Source organism: Xenopus tropicalis, chromosome 1 (assembly GCF_000004195.4).
Source record: "Xenopus tropicalis strain Nigerian chromosome 1, UCB_Xtro_10.0, whole genome shotgun sequence".
Lineage (NCBI taxonomy): Eukaryota > Metazoa > Chordata > Amphibia > Anura > Pipidae > Xenopus > Xenopus tropicalis.
Genome location: NC_030677.2, coordinates 161,928,987 through 161,947,059, shown reverse-complemented (window position 1 = coordinate 161,947,059; position 18,073 = coordinate 161,928,987). Strand labels below are relative to the sequence as shown.

General features: G+C 40.2%; 1 protein-coding gene across 2 annotated transcripts in view; it reads left to right on the top strand.

Annotated features, from left to right (window-relative positions):
- The window catches only part of lrrc43 (leucine rich repeat containing 43), a 29,655-nt gene extending 12,113 nt beyond the window's left edge, over positions 1-17,542 (top strand). For both annotated transcript variants that reach the window (XM_012968965.3, XM_002937704.5), the window contains exons 9-12: positions 9,589-9,684; positions 14,024-14,224; positions 14,487-14,565; positions 17,256-17,542. In XM_012968965.3, coding sequence (XP_012824419.2) covers positions 9,589-9,684; positions 14,024-14,224; positions 14,487-14,565; positions 17,256-17,437 — 558 coding nt within the window. In that variant the 3' untranslated portion in view covers positions 17,438-17,542. The remainder of the gene's footprint in view (positions 1-9,588; positions 9,685-14,023; positions 14,225-14,486; positions 14,566-17,255) is intronic.
- Positions 17,543-18,073: the final 531 nt, after the last annotated feature.

The following is an 18,073-nucleotide window of genomic DNA, read 5'->3' as shown; positions in this document are numbered from 1 at the left end:
CCTTCCTTCCTGCGCGCCCCCCTCCGCCCCCCTGCTTCCTGTTACTCACCGTTTCTGCTGCTGTGGCTGCATCTTCTGCCTGCGTCTGATCTCCAGCGATTCCAGCGATCTGCAGCTCCATGGACCCCAGGTATGTGCTACTTACACACACAAACACACATACACACACATATTACACTAATACACACTTATACTCACACTTACACACACACACATACATTTTCACACATTCATAGCACTTATTACACTCAGTTACTTGCACACACACACACACATGCACACAAAACACATTTTGCCATGTGTACACACTCACTTACTCACTCACTCACTTTTGTAATTTTTTTTTTTTTTTATCGCATCGTTTTTATTCTTGCCTAAAAAAAAATGTTTTATTGCCATTGCGTATAGCGTATTCGCTAACCGCACTGCGCAATACATTTTGTGTATTATTTTGGTGTTTTTATTACATTTTCTGTGATTTTGGTGCCATTTTATTGCCTTTTTTAGTTATGCATAGTTGTTGTTTGCTTTACTTTGTCTGTAAACCTAATTTGCCCAAGCCAGAATACTCAAACTGTGATTCTATTGCAGATGTCACTAGGAAAAAAAAAACATTGATTTTAGTTTTTTGGGGGGGGGATTTTAGCGATTTTACTGCATTTCATATTGTTCTTTGTTACTTGTCTAGCACATGGACATTTTGTCTGCTGTATTTCAATTTGGCTTCCTCTGTGCCCCACATAGTTTAGTAAATCTATGCATATTGGGCATCAAACTGTTCAGTAGACCCCTGGCATTCATATTTAGGGTGTTTTAGGTTGGTACGTTATGAAATGTGGGGTACATAATGGGGCAAAATGCAAGCTTTGTGACGATTTTCAGAAATGTTATAAAAACCGTTCTGTTTAGCATAGCTTTGTAGTTTGGTAGTTTGCAGTAGAAAGATGTATTTACCCATTTTTGTTTTGTCAGAATGTGTACTTTCAGAAAATGTATGGTTTTCTAGGGTCTCTGTACTGTTAGAGGTTCTTATGGCACATAATACACACTGGGTGCAAAAACTGCACAAGCCGGAGCGTCATTCGTGAAAACTCATATGCACTATTTTCATTTGGGTGCCCCTGTACTCCGCATAGTTTAGTAAATCTATGCATATAGGGCATCAAACTGTTCAGTAGACCCCTGGCATTCATATTTAGAGTGTTTTATGTTTATACGTTACAAATTGTGGGGGTACATAATGAGGTAAAATGCAAGCTTTGTGACGATTTTCAGAAATGTCATAAAAACCGTTCTGTTTAGCGTAGCTTTGTAGTTTGGTAGTTTGCAGTAGAAAGATGTATTTACCCATTTTTGTTTTGTCAGAATGTGTACTTTCAGAAAATGTATGGTTTTCTAGGGTTTCTGTACTGTTAGGGGTTCTTATGGCACATAATACACACACCGGGTGCAAAAAACTGCACGAGCCGGAGCGTCATTCGTGAAAACTCATATGCACTATTTTCATTTGGGTGCCCCTGTACTCCGCATAGTTTAGTAAATCTATGCATATAGGGCATCAAACTGTTCAGTAGACCCCTGGCATTCATATTTAGAGTGTTTTATGTTTATACGTTACAAATTGTGGGGGTACATAATGAGGTAAAATGCAAGCTTTGTGACGATTTTCAGAAATGTCATAAAAACCGTTCTGTTTAGCATAGCTTTGTAGTTTGGTAGTTTGCAGTAGAAAGATGTATTTACCCATTTTTGTTTTGTCAGAATGTGTACTTTCAGAAAATGTATGGTTTTCTAGGGTTTCTGTACTGTTAGGGGTTCTTATGGCACATAATACACATACCGGGTGCAAAAACTGCACGAGCCGGAGCGTCATTCGTGAAAATGAATGTGCACTATTTTTATTTGGGGGCCCCTGTACTCCGCATAGTTTAGTAAATCTATGCATATAGGGCATCAAACTGTTCAGTAGACCTTAGGTGTTCCTAGTTGGGGTGATTTTCCTTTTGTAGGCAAGAAATTGTGTGAGATAAATGCGGCAAATTGCAACATTTTTAGGCGATTTTCTGAAATGTCATAGAAACCACTAGATTTAGGAAAGCTTTGCAGATTGATACTTTTGTGTAGAAAGGACTCTTTACCCATGTTGGATTTGTCTGAACGTGTACTTTCCAAAAATATATGGTTTTCAGGGGTTACCCTACATTTCTGCAGTTTCTATCCCACATAAAAACTGCCATGTGTTTATGAATTAGGTAAAGGTAAGCCATGAAATTAGTGTGCACTAGGTATATTTTGGGGTCTCTAAGTGCCATGTGCTTTGATAGACCTATGTACAATGGGCATCAAACTGTTCAGTAGACCTCTGGGGTTCATATTTAGGGTGATTTATCTTGGTACCTGATCACCTATAGAAAATAAGATGCTGCATATTGGAAGTTTTGAGGTGATTTTTGGAAATGTCATAAAATTGGCAAACTTAGGAAACCTTTGCGGCTTGGTACTTTGGAGTAGAAATACATGGGTACCCATTTTAGAGTTCGGGGAATGTGTACTTTCCACAAATTTATGACTTTTTTGTAGCATTATCCCACATATAATGATGTAAATGTGTTGATTTTGCAGAAGCTGAAATGACAGAAATGACGGATCATATGGGGGTAGGTTCATATTGGGGCCCCTACATGCCACATACTTAGGTAAACCTAAACATATTGGGCATCATACTGTTCAGTGGACCCCTGGCGTTCAAGTTCAGGGTGTTTTATCTTGGTACCTAATGATACATGGGAGATTAGATGCTGCAAACTGGAAGCTTTGAGAGGATTTTTGGAAATATTATCAAAATTGGCAACTTTAGGAAAGCTTTGCAACTTGGTACTTTGGAGTAGAAAGATATGGGTACCCATTTTAGATTCGGGGGAATGTGTACTTTCCAAAAATATATGGCTTTCTGGGGTGAGCGTACTTTTTTGTAGCGTTATCCCACACAAAATGATGTAAATGTGTTGATTTTGCAGAAGCTGAAATGACAGAAATGACGGATCATATGGGGGTATGTTCATATTGGAGCCCCTACATGCCACATACTTAGGTAAACCTATACATATTGGGCATCAAACTGTTCAGTGGATCCCTGGCGTTCAAATTTAGGTTGTTTTACCTTGGTACCTAATACTATGTGGGAGATAAGATGCTGCAAAATGGAAGCTTTGAGGGGATTTTTGGAATTGTCATCAAAATTGCTAACTTTAGAAATGCTTTGCGGCTTGGTACTTTGGAGTAGAAAGACACAGGTACCCATTATAGATTCGGGGGGATGTGTACTTTCCAAAAATATATGGCTTTCTGGGGTGAGCATACTTTTTTGTAGCGTTATCCCACACAAAATGATGTAAATGTGTTGATTTTGCAGAACCTGAAATGACAGAAATGACGGATCATATGGGGTATGTTCATATTGGGGCCCCTACATGCCACATACTTAGGTAAACCTAAACATATTGGGCATCAAACTGTTCAGTGGATCCCTGGCATTCAAATTTAGGGTGTTTTACCTTGGTACCTAACACTATGTGGGAGATAAGATGCTGCAAAATGGAAGCTTTGAGGGGATTTTTGGAATTGTCATCAAAATTGCTAACTTTAGAAATGCTTTGCGGCTTGGTACTTTGGAGTAGAAAGACACGGGTACCCATTACAGATTCGGGGGGATGTGTACTTTCCAAAAATATATGGCTTTCTGGGGTGAGCATACTTTTTTGTAGCGTTATCCCACACAAAATGATGTAAATGTGTTGATTTTGCAGAAGCTGAAATGACAGAAATGATGGATCATATGGGGTATGTTCATATTGGGGCCCCTACATGCCACATACTTAGGTAAACCTAAACATATTGGGCATCATACTGTTCAGTGGACCCCTGGCATTCAAGTTCAGGGTGTTTTATCTTGGTACCTAATGATACATGGGAGATTAGATGCTGCAAACTGGAAGCTTTGAGAGGATTTTTGGAAATATTATCAAAATTGCCAACTTTAGGAAAGCTTTGCGACTTGGTACTTTGGAGTAGAAAGACATGGGTACCCATTTTAGATTCGGGGGAATGTGTACTTTCCAAAAATATATGGCTTTCTGGGGTGAGCATACTTTTTTGTAGCATTATCCCACATATAATGATGTAAATGTGTTGATTTTGCAGAAGCTGAAATGACAGAAATGATAGATCATATGGGGGTATGTTCACATTGGGGCCCCTACATGCCACATACTTAAGTAAACTTATACATATTGGGCATCAAACTGTTCAGTGGACCCCTGGCATTCATATTTAGGGTGTTTTATTTGGTTACATTATGACCTGTAGGGGATAAGATACTATAGACTGGAAGCTTTGAAGCGATTTTTAAAAAAAATCACAAGTTTTGATAAAAACCAATAACTTTAGGAAAGCATTGCGACTTGATAGTTTGGAGTAGACAGACAGTTGTGCCTATTCTGGATTCCCCAGAATCTGTTCTTTCCAAAAATGTACAATTTTATGGGATAAACCTTCTGTTAGTGGAATTTTTGTCCTTGAAATCTAAAGTATGCAGCTTTCTGGAGCAGTGCTTTGGAAATTTGGTAGTGTACTGCTGGGAGTTTTTGACCTACGCAAGTGAGAAATCTCCATAAAACTATATATATTTGGTATTGGCACGTTCAGGAGACATGGGACTTTCCAAATCAGGTGTATTTTAGTGCATAAAATAATTTTTGTTTCTGGTGTATGTGTTTATATTATGGAAAATATTTTTTTTACAAATTTTTTAGACATTTAGAAGCCTATATCTTGTTACAGAATTGGAATTACACAAAAATTCCACCATATTTTGAAAGCTTAGGATGTCCCGAAAAAAACGATATATAGTTTTCCTGGGTAAACTAAAAGTCCCCCCGAGGAAAAGCCCCTAAAGTCAAACAGTGCAAAATGTTCAAAAACTGTCTGGCAATAGAAGTTCCACTTTGTTCAAAATGGCTGGCAGTGAAAGGGTTAAAGGCATTAATAGATTCTGCTATCACAACATCACTCAGCAGGGCATTCAACAACCTTACTGTTCTCAATGGTGTGGGGTCTAATATTAATATACTGATTCAATATTAAGTGCCAGTGGACATTCAGTCAGAGTGTATTCCTTTTTTTACCCGCTATATATATATATATATATATACATACATACATTATAACTGAATACCATGGTGAGAATTTATAGAAAGTCCTTTAAATCCCTAGAGTGGCTAATAATAAGCGCTGAACACAGGTGGAATGCAGCATGTTGTGTTTCACCTGCATTCAGCGCTTATATGTAGTAATGGCAGTATTTCCATCATTGTGTGCACTTATACACAGTTTATCAGAGTGGGCTGTGTACCATTGCCTTGCTGAATGTACATTAGTTTTTTTTAATTAGTCTCCTAACGTTTACATGGCGTTGATTCTTAAAAATTCAAAGTGCTGAAATGAAACCAGTAGATGGCAGTATTACCAAAGCATAACTAAAATTGTACTCTTAATGCAAAGACACTACCTATCATTTGTACAAAGTCTGCAAACGGACTTTGTACAAACAAAAACAAGTGCAAAGGAAGAATAAAAATATATAGCTCAATTTGTAAAATCCTTTACAATGAAAACAAATTTAAGGGGCTGTCCACCCTCATAAAACGTTTCCCTTCCCTGTGTGGCCCCACCTGTTTAGCTGCTGTGACTGCTAACCTTTCTGTAAGATTTAATTGTTATCAATACTGAGATTACCTGGCCCCCTGCATTGTTCACACCTTGGCTGTAAACCTCTGTAGTGTTTACACCTGCAAGACCTTGTATTGTTCCAACTTTTGTTACTCTAAGGGGCACATTTACTAATCCACGAACGTCCGAAAAGCGCCCAAATGCGTTTTTTTTTTTTGTAATGATCGGTATTTTGCGATTTTTTTTGTAAATTGACGTGACTTTTTCGTAGCCGTTACGACTTTTTCGTAAATTGTCGCAACTTTTTCGTAGCCATTGCGCCGAGTACGAAAGTTTCGGATTCATTCAAGCTTCAGTATCGTGACTTTCCTTGGGCCAGGTTGGAGCTGCAGAGTGCCATTGAGTCCTATGGGAGGCTTCCAAAATCATGCAAAGTCTGAAAGTTTTGCCCGCCGTTTACGAGCGCTCAATAAGAAAAAGTTGCGACAATATACGAGCAAATCATAACGGCTACGAAAAAGTCGCGACAATTCACGCAAGTCTTAACGGCTACGAAAAAGTCTCGACAATTCTCGCAAGTCTTAACGGCTACGAAAAAGTCATAACGGCGACAAAAAAAATTGCAAAAAATACGAAAAAGTTGCAAAATGTTCGTTTCCAATCTGAATTTTTCCCATTCGGATTCGTGGATTAGTAAATCAGCCCCTATGTCTTGCAGTACAAACTGTTCATCTTGGAATGGTCAATATCAGTTACTTGCATAGTCATAGGTTTCCCTGTCTTCTTCCCTACTCTGCCTGTCTTGTTCTACAACGGTTCTGAGTGCTATACTCTGTCTGCCCTATGCTGCCTGTGTGCCGTACACTGCCCACCCAGCTCTATATGTATGTGCCGTACTCTGCCTGCCCTACCCTGCCTGTGTGTGCCATACTCTGCCTGAACTATGCTGCCTATGTGTGCCATACTCTGCCTGCCCTATGCTGCCTGTGTGTTCCATATTCTGCCCCCCCATGTTATGTATGTGGCATACTCTGCCTGACCTATGCTGCCTGTGTGTGCCATACCCTGCCTGCCCTATGCTGCTTTTGTGTTCCATATTCTGCCTGCCCTTTATTGTGTGTGTGCCATACTCTTCCTGCCCTATGCTGCCTGCATGTGCCATACTCTGCCTGTCCTAATCTGCCTGTGTGTGTCATACTCTGCCTGCCCTATGCTGCCTGGGTGTGCCATACTCTGCCTGCCCTATGTTTGTGTGCCATACTCTGCCTGCCCTATGCTGCCTGTGTGTGCCATACCCTGCCTGCCCTATGTTGCGTGTGTGCCATACTCTGCCTGCCCTATGCTGCCTGTGTGTGCCATACCCTGTCTGCCCTATGTTGCTTGTGTGCCATACTCTGCCTGCCCTGTGCTACCTGTGTGTGCCATACTCTGCCTGCCCTATGTTTGTGTGTGCCATACTCTGCCTGCCCTATGCTGCCTGTGTGTGCCATACTCTGGCTGTCCTATGCTGCCTGTGTGTGCCATACCCTGCCTGCCCTATGTTGCTTGTGTGCCATACTCTGCCTGCCCTGTGCTGCCTGCATGTGCCATACTCTGCCTGTCCTATGTTTGTGTGTGCCATACTCTGCCTGACCTATGCTGCCTATGTGTGCCATACCCTGCCTGCCCTATGCTGCATGTGTGTGCCATACTCTGCCTGCCCTATGCTGCATGTGTGTGCCATACTCCACCTGCCCTAATCTGCCTGTGTGTGTGTCATACTCTGCCTGCCCTATGCTGCCTGTGTGTGCCATACTCTGCCTGCCTTAAGCTGCCTGTGTGTTCCATACTCTGCCTGCCCTATGCTGCATGTGTGTGCCATACTCCACCTGCCCTAATCTGGCTGTGAATGGCGAACCTTGTGGGGTTTTTTTCTGGGAGTTTGTGAGGGGGTCCCTAAAGTGTGTAATTATTATGTGCTGGGGGTTGCTGTGCTATCCACAGGGGAGGGGGAGGCATATGGGTTTGACTTAATAAACTTCTTTCACATATGAGTGAGGGGGGATATACCTGCAGTGACATCAAACCATTTGGGTTTTTGCTGTGCTACCTACCACATTAATGTGGGTGTAGTCTTAAAAGCTCTTGTAATAACATGGGTTTGGTTTGAAGTGGTTGTGGTTTAAAAAAGAAGAGTGGACAAAACTGGCTTCCAATATCAGACCTCCACCAAGTAGAAAGAAAAATTCCAGTCCTTGGTACCAGAGAAATTGGACAGCACTTTTAAAGACTGTTTACAACTAGCCTTCATTTTTTATTCTCTGCGTGTTTTTTTTAACTATGTCATTTTTAAAAATTCAAAAATATTTTCAGTCTTCTAGTTTAATCAGTATGAAATAGGGTATTTTTAACTTTACTTTTTGTGCATGATTAAGTAAAAAATTGGTAAAGGTCAGGGAAGGCCGAAAACGTTCTCAGTCCGATAATTTACCAAATCATTTTAATATATCATGAAGGAATTGCATTGCTGCCCAGACTGTTGGCTTTGGGGGTCACTGACACAGACAACAAAAAAGCAGATTCATGAGGCTAAAGTTGTACTGTTATTATCATTAGTATATATATTTAATGATATTATTATGTTTACCACTTCTTTTTACACTTAGACCCCTCTACTCCTTATCTTCTAGTTAACCATTCAAAACCTCTACCTCATTTCTTCAGCAAATAGGAACTTAGCAACCACAGTTGTTTGAGTTCCAAAGAATAGAAACTAAAACCAACTGCAGACTCTTTTTTAAATGTGACTGTGTACATAATGATAAAAATGTGTGTGAAGGTGGGCGGCCTATTTACATTAATAGCTATTTGTATGTAACCAGAGATACTCTTAAGCTGGCCATACACGTGGTGATCTGACGATGTTTCATGGGACCATCGTCGCACGAAACATCGTCAGATCCGCCACACACCATTCAGGGCTGAATCAGCAGGTTAGGAGGTAGAAACAATAGGATTTCTACCTCCTTCTGCCGATTCAGCGCTGAAGGGAGAATTTTGGTCAGGCGCCTTCTATGGCGCCCGATCAAAATTTTCAAACTGGTCCGATCGGCCAGTCGGCCGATATCAGCAGCTTCCTGCGATATCGGTCGACTCGCCGACATACCATACACGCACCGAATATCGTACGAAACGAGGTTTCGTACAATATTATCGGTGCGTGTATGGCCACCTTAACAGTTAAAATGCCAGGCTTACTGAATGAGCCAGCCTAGACTTACTGCAGCTCCTGGGTCAAACCCTAAACATAAGAACAGGGTTAGTTTAGCAGTGTTATTTATGTTCTGTACTACAAATTTCTGTACTACTGAAATTTGGAGTTATGGGGCTGCAGAGCCAACCTGCTTTCTTATTTCACATTACATGGGAAGCTAAGGCCAGTCACAAAGTTTATAGATTCTAAATTTCCTAAAAGGAAAGCATGTTTGCAATATAGAGTTTTTAATTTTTGTACCATTGATTAGATATTGCCTTGAGTTCCCTGGCCAGATAATCAAAGTGGTTAGCAGTCAAACTGTCTTTATGTGTCTTTGTGTGAGCTTTAAAATGGGCTACAAAAGGAAACTTTGTTGTATATGGCCTTCTCCTTTAGATTCTTTGTATAATAATCACTTCATAATGAATGATCATGGGCAATCAAGGGCAAAATAATGACTGATGACACACCCATTCCATTGGAATACATATAGGATCACTGCCCATCCCCACAATTACTGGGTCGAGAATAATTCAAGAGGCCAGCTGGATACCCAGAAATCAGCCAATGTGCTCATGGTGCTAAGTAGACATGACTTTGCATGACATAATATCCTGTCATTTCAGACTTATTGCTGGCCTGTGGATCACAATAAAACTGCTGTTCCTAAGTCTGCCAAAAAAGGAGAGAAGGAGAAAGACAAAGGTAGACCTAGTTCCAAGGTGAGTTCCAAGTGTGCATGTGACTATATAAGCAATAGATGATCTCAGATAACCTTGAAAGTTCGTATCATTCTACATTGCTTTGTTTTGTTAACAGGACCCTGGCACTAATTACATAAATATTTACAATGTACAGAAGATTATACTGACTATAAATCTTGGTCAACATGCTTAACAATTAAACGCTAGGAAATATTATATTATTCTGAGGTAATATTTGCATGGCTTTGTCCATAGCTTTCATCTTGTATTATTTTCTCTTAACACAATTAAAGGAGAAGAAAAGGCAAAGTCACCTGGGGGTGCCAAAATGTTAGGCATCCCCAAGTGACTTTAATCGCCTACCTTGTACCCAGGGCTGGTACCTGTAGAAAGCGCTTCCTCCTTCCTGCTTTGTTTTCCGGCAAATGCCAGTGGTCGGCACATGCGCAGTAGAGTGAAAAACCGACTTTTCTGTTAAAGTTTGGCTTTTCACTCTACTGCGCATGCGCGTGTGAGCAAAGCAGGAAGGAGGAAGCACTCGCTACAGGTACCCCGGGCTGGTGCTGTTCTCTCCGAACAGGGGCACCAGCCCGGGGTACAAGGTAGGCGATTTAAGTCACTTGGGGGTGCCTAACATTTTGGCACCCCCAAGTGACTTTGCCTTTCCTTCTCCTTTAAGGATTTTATCAAATTATAATACATTTGTGCGCAACTTCACTGCCCTGCTGCTCACTGTGTAATGCAAACACCCCCTTTCCTTCCTTGAGCGCAGGCCCAAATATTGATGCCATTTAATGCAGTACCAAATGATGATAATAATCTACCAGTATTCTTTATATGTCAAGTACTTATGGTGAAGATATACATGCCCTTGCAAAATCATTCATTCCTTATGCATCCCCAGTGAGTTAAGTTAATTAGGGGCCCTTCTGAATACAAAAAATCTTATTTTTTCTAAGTTTTCGTAGTGTGTATTTTCTGCGACTTTTTCGTTAATTTGCACAACTTTTTCGCACTTTGCGACAAAAAGCGTGACAATTTGTGTGTCAAAATCATATTTGTTGCGCCGAGTACGAATGTTTCGGATTCATTCAAGCTTTGGTATCGTGACTTTCCTTGGGCCAGGTTGGAGCTGCAGAGTGCCATTGAGCCCTATGGGAGACTTTCCTTGGGCCAGGTTGGAGCTGCAGAGTGCCATTGAGCCCTATGGGAGACTTTCCTTGGGCCAGGTTGGAGCTGCAGAGTGCCATTGAGCCCTATGGGAGACTTTCCTTGGGCCAGGTTGGAGCTGCAGAGTGCCATTGAGCCCTATGGGAGACTTTCCTTGGGCCAGGTTGGAGCTGCAGAGTGCCATTGAGCCCTATGGGAGACTTTCCTTGGGCCAGGTTGGAGCTGCAGAGTGCCATTGAGCCCTATGGGAGACTTTCCTTGGGCCAGGTTGGAGCTGCAGAGTACCATTGAGCCCTATGGGAGACTTTCCTTGGGCCAGGTTAGAGCTGCAGAGTGCCATTGAGCCCTATGGGAGACTTTCCTTGGGCCAGGTTGGAGCTGCAGAGTGCCATTGAGCCCTATGGGAGACTTTCCTTGGGCCAGGTTGGAGCTGCAGAGTGCCATTGAGTCCTATGGGAGGCATCCGAAATCATGCACAGAAGGATTAAAGTCAGAAAGCTTTTCCCGCCGTTTAAGATCGTTCAGATATGAAAATTTAGTGACTTTTGGATCGCCAATACCATGATCGCCAATACCATCGCCAATATCATGACTAATGCGATTTTTTCGTAAGCATTGTCGTGACATTTCCGATCATCAGAAATTATTGTATCTAATCTGAATTTTACCCATTCCGGGATTCGAACTCGTACTTTGGTGAATCAGCCCCTTAATGTTTACCCCAGGATGTCACTCCTCCTTGGTGGAAAACACATCAGGCCAGGATACTTTCTATGAGACCTTGCTTTTATCTTGAGATTCCCAGGTATTCCTTGCCCTGGGCTGGAGCATGCACACCATAGTACATTTTGAAAATGTAATTTAAAAAAAAAATTAAGAATAAATGAATATGCTGCCACCTTTCGCTAAAATAACAGCTTTAGGGTGTTGCAGTCAAGTTATGTTCTCTTAAGATAGGGTTCTGTTATAACTGATAAGAAGGAAATTTTCATTGTTTTTCTAATACTGGGACAAAGTTAAGGGCAAAGCCAAATGGAGCTACTTAGCAGGAGCTAAATGTCACAGCTACTGAACACCAGAAAATACCCTGCCATAGACAATACTGAGAACTGCCTCTGCTAAAACACACATAGAGACAATTATCAGTAAATGATCAGCCTTGTCTATTTTTGTAGCTGTGACATGTAGCTGCTGAACTAGGGGTAGGCAGAAGAGGCACCTGCTTAGGGCACAACGATGAGTGGGTCTACACCTAGTCTGCCCTCCCTTGTCATCTTGTCATTGCTCCCGTGCTTGTCTTTGTGCAGTGGGAACAATAACCCCCCCCCAAGACGCCATGGGGGGTGGTAGGTTGAAGGTGAGGTGGCCGACTGGGTTTTCTAGGGCGCCTTGTTGTCTTGGCCCTCCCTGGTCATGTATTGTCAGGCTAGTGACACAAAACTTTTTGACTGCCCAGAGAAATACATTGGTGGAAAAAACACCTCTGTCTGGCTTCTCAAGCTAGCTTTTTCTGCACATAGCTCTGTCACCGCACCTTAAATGCGTCAGGCAGGGCACTTTTTATTGATTAATATTGTAAGTGGTTAGAGAGATAATTTGAACGGTGCTGTATTTTCACAGGACAGTAGCCACCATGGCATATCTTGGTCACACAGGGCTCCCCCCCTCTTTCTTTCTCGCCACCGATCACGCCAAACTCCCGACTCAACTGTGCCAGTATATTTAAGGTAGGAGAGGGGCCGGAGAGATCCTATGGTCCGGTCCCCCCTGCTGCCCAGGGTCTGCTGTATATATAGTTATGCCACTGGTAGCCGCAGTAAGTACAACATTATTCAGGCTTTGCAAAACAGAGCATTACTTATCTACCTGAAACACATGACTGATAAGTTGCATGTATAGACATTTTTTCTGTAGTGTTAACCAGGGCTTTGTCTATAACACTTGGTCTGTGAAAAGCAATATACTTACATTTTGTTAGATATATAAACCATTCTGTTAAAATAAAAAAAAATGAGCAGCCACCTTTAGTTTAGGAATCTGTGACAGGGTCTGGAAAATGATTGGGGCCAAATATATTACCACTGATAAGCAGGAGAATCCAGGAACGCTGTTAAAGGAAATGTAACACTAAATTTTTGTTAAATAAAGCTATTCTACCCTGCACCAATAACTGCCCTATCCTGCAAACCACTTAGTATTTTAAATGCTTTAATAGAAAATACCTGCTAAAACTTGGCTTCCTGTCAATTGAACTACAGCGATACGGCAAAGGATGGAGCTGCATTCATTATGTGACAATTGATCGAGCCTAGCCTGACTCCTTCCTATACAGAAAGAAGGCTAGGCTCAATCAATCGATCGTCACATAGTGAATGCAACTCCTTCGCTGTAGTTCAGTTGACAGGAAGCCAAGTTTTAGCAGGTATTTTCTATTAAAGCATTTAAAATACTAAGTGGTTTGCAGGATAGGGCAGTTATTGGTGCAGGGTAAAATAGCTTTTTTACTTAAAAAATTTTAGTGTTACTTTTCCTTTAATTATAAAGCAAGGCAGGGGGGTGCAAAAACAAATTATACAGTGTAAATGGAGTGCAAGAGTTGTTAGGTTATTCAAACAACCATATAATCTAGGCTGTAAATAGCATGGGAATAGAGATGTACTTCCTGCAGTCTGTCTGTATCCACAATATTGCTCTGTGCACTTACACAGCTTGTACAGCAATAATGCAACAAGCAGAAAACACAGGACCGCACAGCTGCCCACACCGACTTTAGTCCTAAATGTGTATTTTTGAAAGTTGCCTTACTGGTTGTTGTGATGTTTCGATAAATAAAATGTGTCCCACGGTTTTCAATGAATTGACATCTAGTGAGCAAAAATCAGTGCCTTCTAGCCTATATTAATAACTTACATTTGAACAACATATTTCTCAAACATGGGTATACTAGGTTTTTTTCTCAGTAAGAAAAGGGGGTCCTGGGTGTCCTAGTCCAACACTGCAATAAATACAAAAATATTCCATGAACTGTTTCATTCTAATATATAGTCTCTTGCCAAGGCAAACATTTGTGGTGTAGGCCCATAGTCAGCAATGCTAAGGAGAACCATTATATTATACTTGCCATACTTTTTTAGCCAGAAGTTCCAGGAATTCATGGATTCCATTAATGAAATATATTTTGTTTCAGGGTAGTAAAGCTGGTACAAAGACCAAAAACAAAAAAGAAAATTTAGATGAATTTCAAAGAGATCCTCCTATCCTGAAGACTCTTGGTTTTGCCCATGTAAACCTAGATAGTCTTGTTTCGGGAGAAATGTCAGTGTCTACCATTTGTAACTTGGAAATGTGTTCTACTGAACCTGAGAAACAACCAATTGTGATTGATAAGGTAAGAAGTCAGCTCTTTTACCCAAAATTATTTTCTTGTAAATAATAAAACAGGTGAGATACAGTATACATTACATTGTCTCAATATTCAGTCAATATAGTGGTATTGAGTCAATACCACCCCACATCTGGGCGTGCCCCTTAGTGCTCATTTGGGAAGCTGGTAAGGGCAGGGCCTGGATGCTGGTTTTGCCTCTTGCCACTCCATACCTTGTGCCTCTGAAGACCAGATATACACATAAATTGTGTCTGTTTTTTATCAGGAAGGTAAAAAAAGCAAAGATAGAAAGAAAAGTGGAAGGGAAAGTGTGGATACGCATAAAAATTCAGCATCTTCTGCAGGTAAGTTCCATTAATCTTCTGATTAGTATATAATACCCACAAAGGGACATTCATCATCCATTTAGCTGTCATTATCCAGGAGTCTACATGCAGTTTAACTGACATTTCACTCCCTTTTTTATCCAGTCTCATTGACTGGCTAAAGGCTGCTCTCCACTCTTGTGACATATAGCATGTAGCATATAGAAACTATTGATATATTAGGACCTGTTTTAGAGTATGACAATGAGGGCATTTGACCTGGGCCCAGCATTACAGATAAAAAAGAAACTAAAACTAAATATATATTTTACAACCAAGATAATCTGGACACATAGCTTACCCCCTTGTACTAAGTGTGACTGACCCGACAGAACTAAACACAGCCACCTACACTGTGAAAACTACAATGCCTAGCAATAGTATCCTTGCTTGTAATGACCTAAACTTGACTCGACACCGTTCCAATGTCAATATACTAAACACTGTTTTGTATTTTATTGTTTTGTGATGTTGTAAAACCAATAAAAATGTACCTTTAAAAAAAAACTAAATATATATTGTATTATGTAAAACAATTATGGTGTATTTTTATTATCTACATCAAGGAAGTCCTGCCAATAGCCCTCCCATTGCTGCTAAACTGCAGCTTTCAGACTACAGTAAACATTTGTGATTGATGTTATTTTCCCTCTTTACTTGGGGACTCTAGTTTTCCTGCATTTTAAGGTCTTACAAAGATGTTAATCTTTATGTTGCCACTGAGTGAAATATTAGTAGCATGCTGATGAGATGCCCCTTGTGATTGAAAAGCTAGTCATTCAAAGGTGAAATGTATCTAAAATATAAAATAACACCCATGTAGGACAGCATCTTTAGCATTCATCTAAGATAGTTATCCTATCAGGTCTTTGCCCATTGTCTGGCAGTTAATAGCAGACACAGACCACCTTACCCAAGAAAGGAGGACAACGAGCTGTTATTACATGCACTTTTAAAAATGAATTTCAATGCAGGATTCTGCTAGAGAAGTTCTATTAACTGATGTATTTAGAGAAAAAAAAAAGAAATGTTTTCTTAAGACAATATTCCTTTAATACATAAAAATTTGCCCAATTTCTATTCATTCCTATGGGTTTTTTTAGAAGCATATTTATCAGTGGGTTAAAGTAAGAGTTCACCATATGATAAATACACTTAAAATCACTTAACGCTTAAATACCCTAAAAATCCCATAGAATGAATAGAAACTGGGTTTTTATGTATTAAGCACTAGACTCCCATTGATCTGCCCTTAAAATTGAAATAAACATGTTTTGCAAGTGTGGCCTCCCTTTCCAAAATGGTCTTGCTCTAGGCAAGCTTGGACAACTTACAAACTGAGCCACTTCATAGTGCTTTTAGAGTTAGGATTCTTCTGCAGCTAACATTAGATGTGCTTATAATGAGAAATTGTATATTAGCAGGAAACAGTTACATTCTATTGGACAGGAAACTGAAGGTTTAACAGTGCCTCAAACTGTTAAAACCTCACTAGAAATAGAAATTGCATGACTATAAGACCTGCTAAAAAAAAAAATGATATAAGCACTATGCTTTAAAGGCAATATTTACTTGGTTACTTTCTGCAAAAAATCTGCTCTTATCACGTTCAGCATTCTTTCTTTATAAATAGCCGCCCTACATTTCTGAGATTGATTTCTATGTAGTTTGGGTCCCCTCTGTCACACACACAATCATGGCACCTACTGGGACAATTTCTTACTAAATCCAGGCCAACGTACACATGGGTGTATTACAACACATCTCAGAGCATTGTTCATGTATTTTGATTAAATGTTTAAAGACCAGGAAAACAAGGCAGAAAACTGCACAGCAACCAGTTGCCAGGTAGCTGGTATATGTGAACTACAGGAAAAGCTAACAGAAGCAATGTTCTGACTGAATTTGTTTGTTCTAAGGCTTCAGTTCTAATGGAACAACAGAACTGACCCTCATCCTATTATTGTTTACATACTTTTTTTAATTGATATAAGTGGATCTCCACACAAAAACTGTTTTTTTGCATAATGAACAAAAATATTCTGAATATTCTAACAGTTTTACATCGATTAAAAGTGTTTAGTGGTTTTAAAGAATATCTTTCACAGAGAAGTTGTTTGCAGTCTAAAAAAATCCTGACTTGCTGGGGGCAAGGTTGTATTTAGGTCCGGTGCCACCCTAAGCCTATTCGATGGAAGTGACATTAGGCATGATCGCACACATTGCGCCCGCATACCTCCTCTCTCCCCTAGCTCCATCGCCAGATTTCCACAGGAACTCTACAGCAGAGGCTGGAGGATTTTGTTACTTTTGTCTAAAAAAATGAATATCTTTTATAAAGGCACCCATGGGGCACCCAAGGCACAGGCGCTCAAGTGTTACACCCCTGGTTGGGTGAACAATAGTAGCAAAATGAGCAAGTTCCCTAGCTCACTAATTATGCATGTGTGTGGTGTTCAGTGTGATCAGTCGATGCAATCCCAAGCAAGGATCTGCAGAACAAAGGGGGCTAAATGAGTACTTATATTGAAACTATAAATTAGTTGGGCTCCACATAGCCATTTTGTTCTACTTGCACCATACATTATAACATATTTTTTGTTTGTTTTGATTGTTTGTTTAACTGTTTAAAGTAAAGAATGATTCCTTGTCTATGCATTATATTTTAGGGAAAACCAAAACCAAAGTTACTTCTGAGATCAGTCCCACAGAAGAGCAGCAGGTGCCGCCTGAGCCAGTACCACTTACTTTAGAAATCCAAATCCAAATCATTCGTTTGAGTTCAGCCTCAGAAGCCCAACTGAAACATGGGAAATTGGAAGGGTTTATCCATAAACCTGAATGTAAATAGTAACTGTTCTGCTCAAGCATTTGTCAATATTTTCAAAGTTACAAATTATTATTATTGTTGTTATTATATCAGTGATATCTCAATAAATTACACTGTTGCACTGAAGAACATGTGTACTCTCCAGGTTATTTGGATTGAATTTGAAAGGTGTACAGCCAGCACGGGGCCCGTTACCTGTTGACGAGTACTTTCTTTGAAAACTGGAACCTACGGCAGGACTCTGAATTTTCAATTGCGGTACTACAAGGGTTCCCACAGCGGGTTGCATCAATAAGTGTGGCAGACTTAGAACCAGTGAATTGGATACAAACCTACATTCTGAAAATGCTGGACCCAAACTGAGAGATCTGATCTGAGTTAATGAAATGGTCTATAGGTATTATTGCGTATATATGTAGTACTGACCAATAAGTGAATTTCAGTCATTCTATGACCAGAATTATATTCTCAGTGCCAACTCTTAGGCTGTAACCCACAGATTTTGATAAGAGTTGTTTATAACACAATTGCATTATTAAAAACAAACATATAATGTATTGTGTATTGTGGCATATTATACTACTTTCTAGCATATTACTTGTATGGCCCAAACTCCCAGTATCACTGTCCTAAAATTATATTTAGCTTTTGCAATTT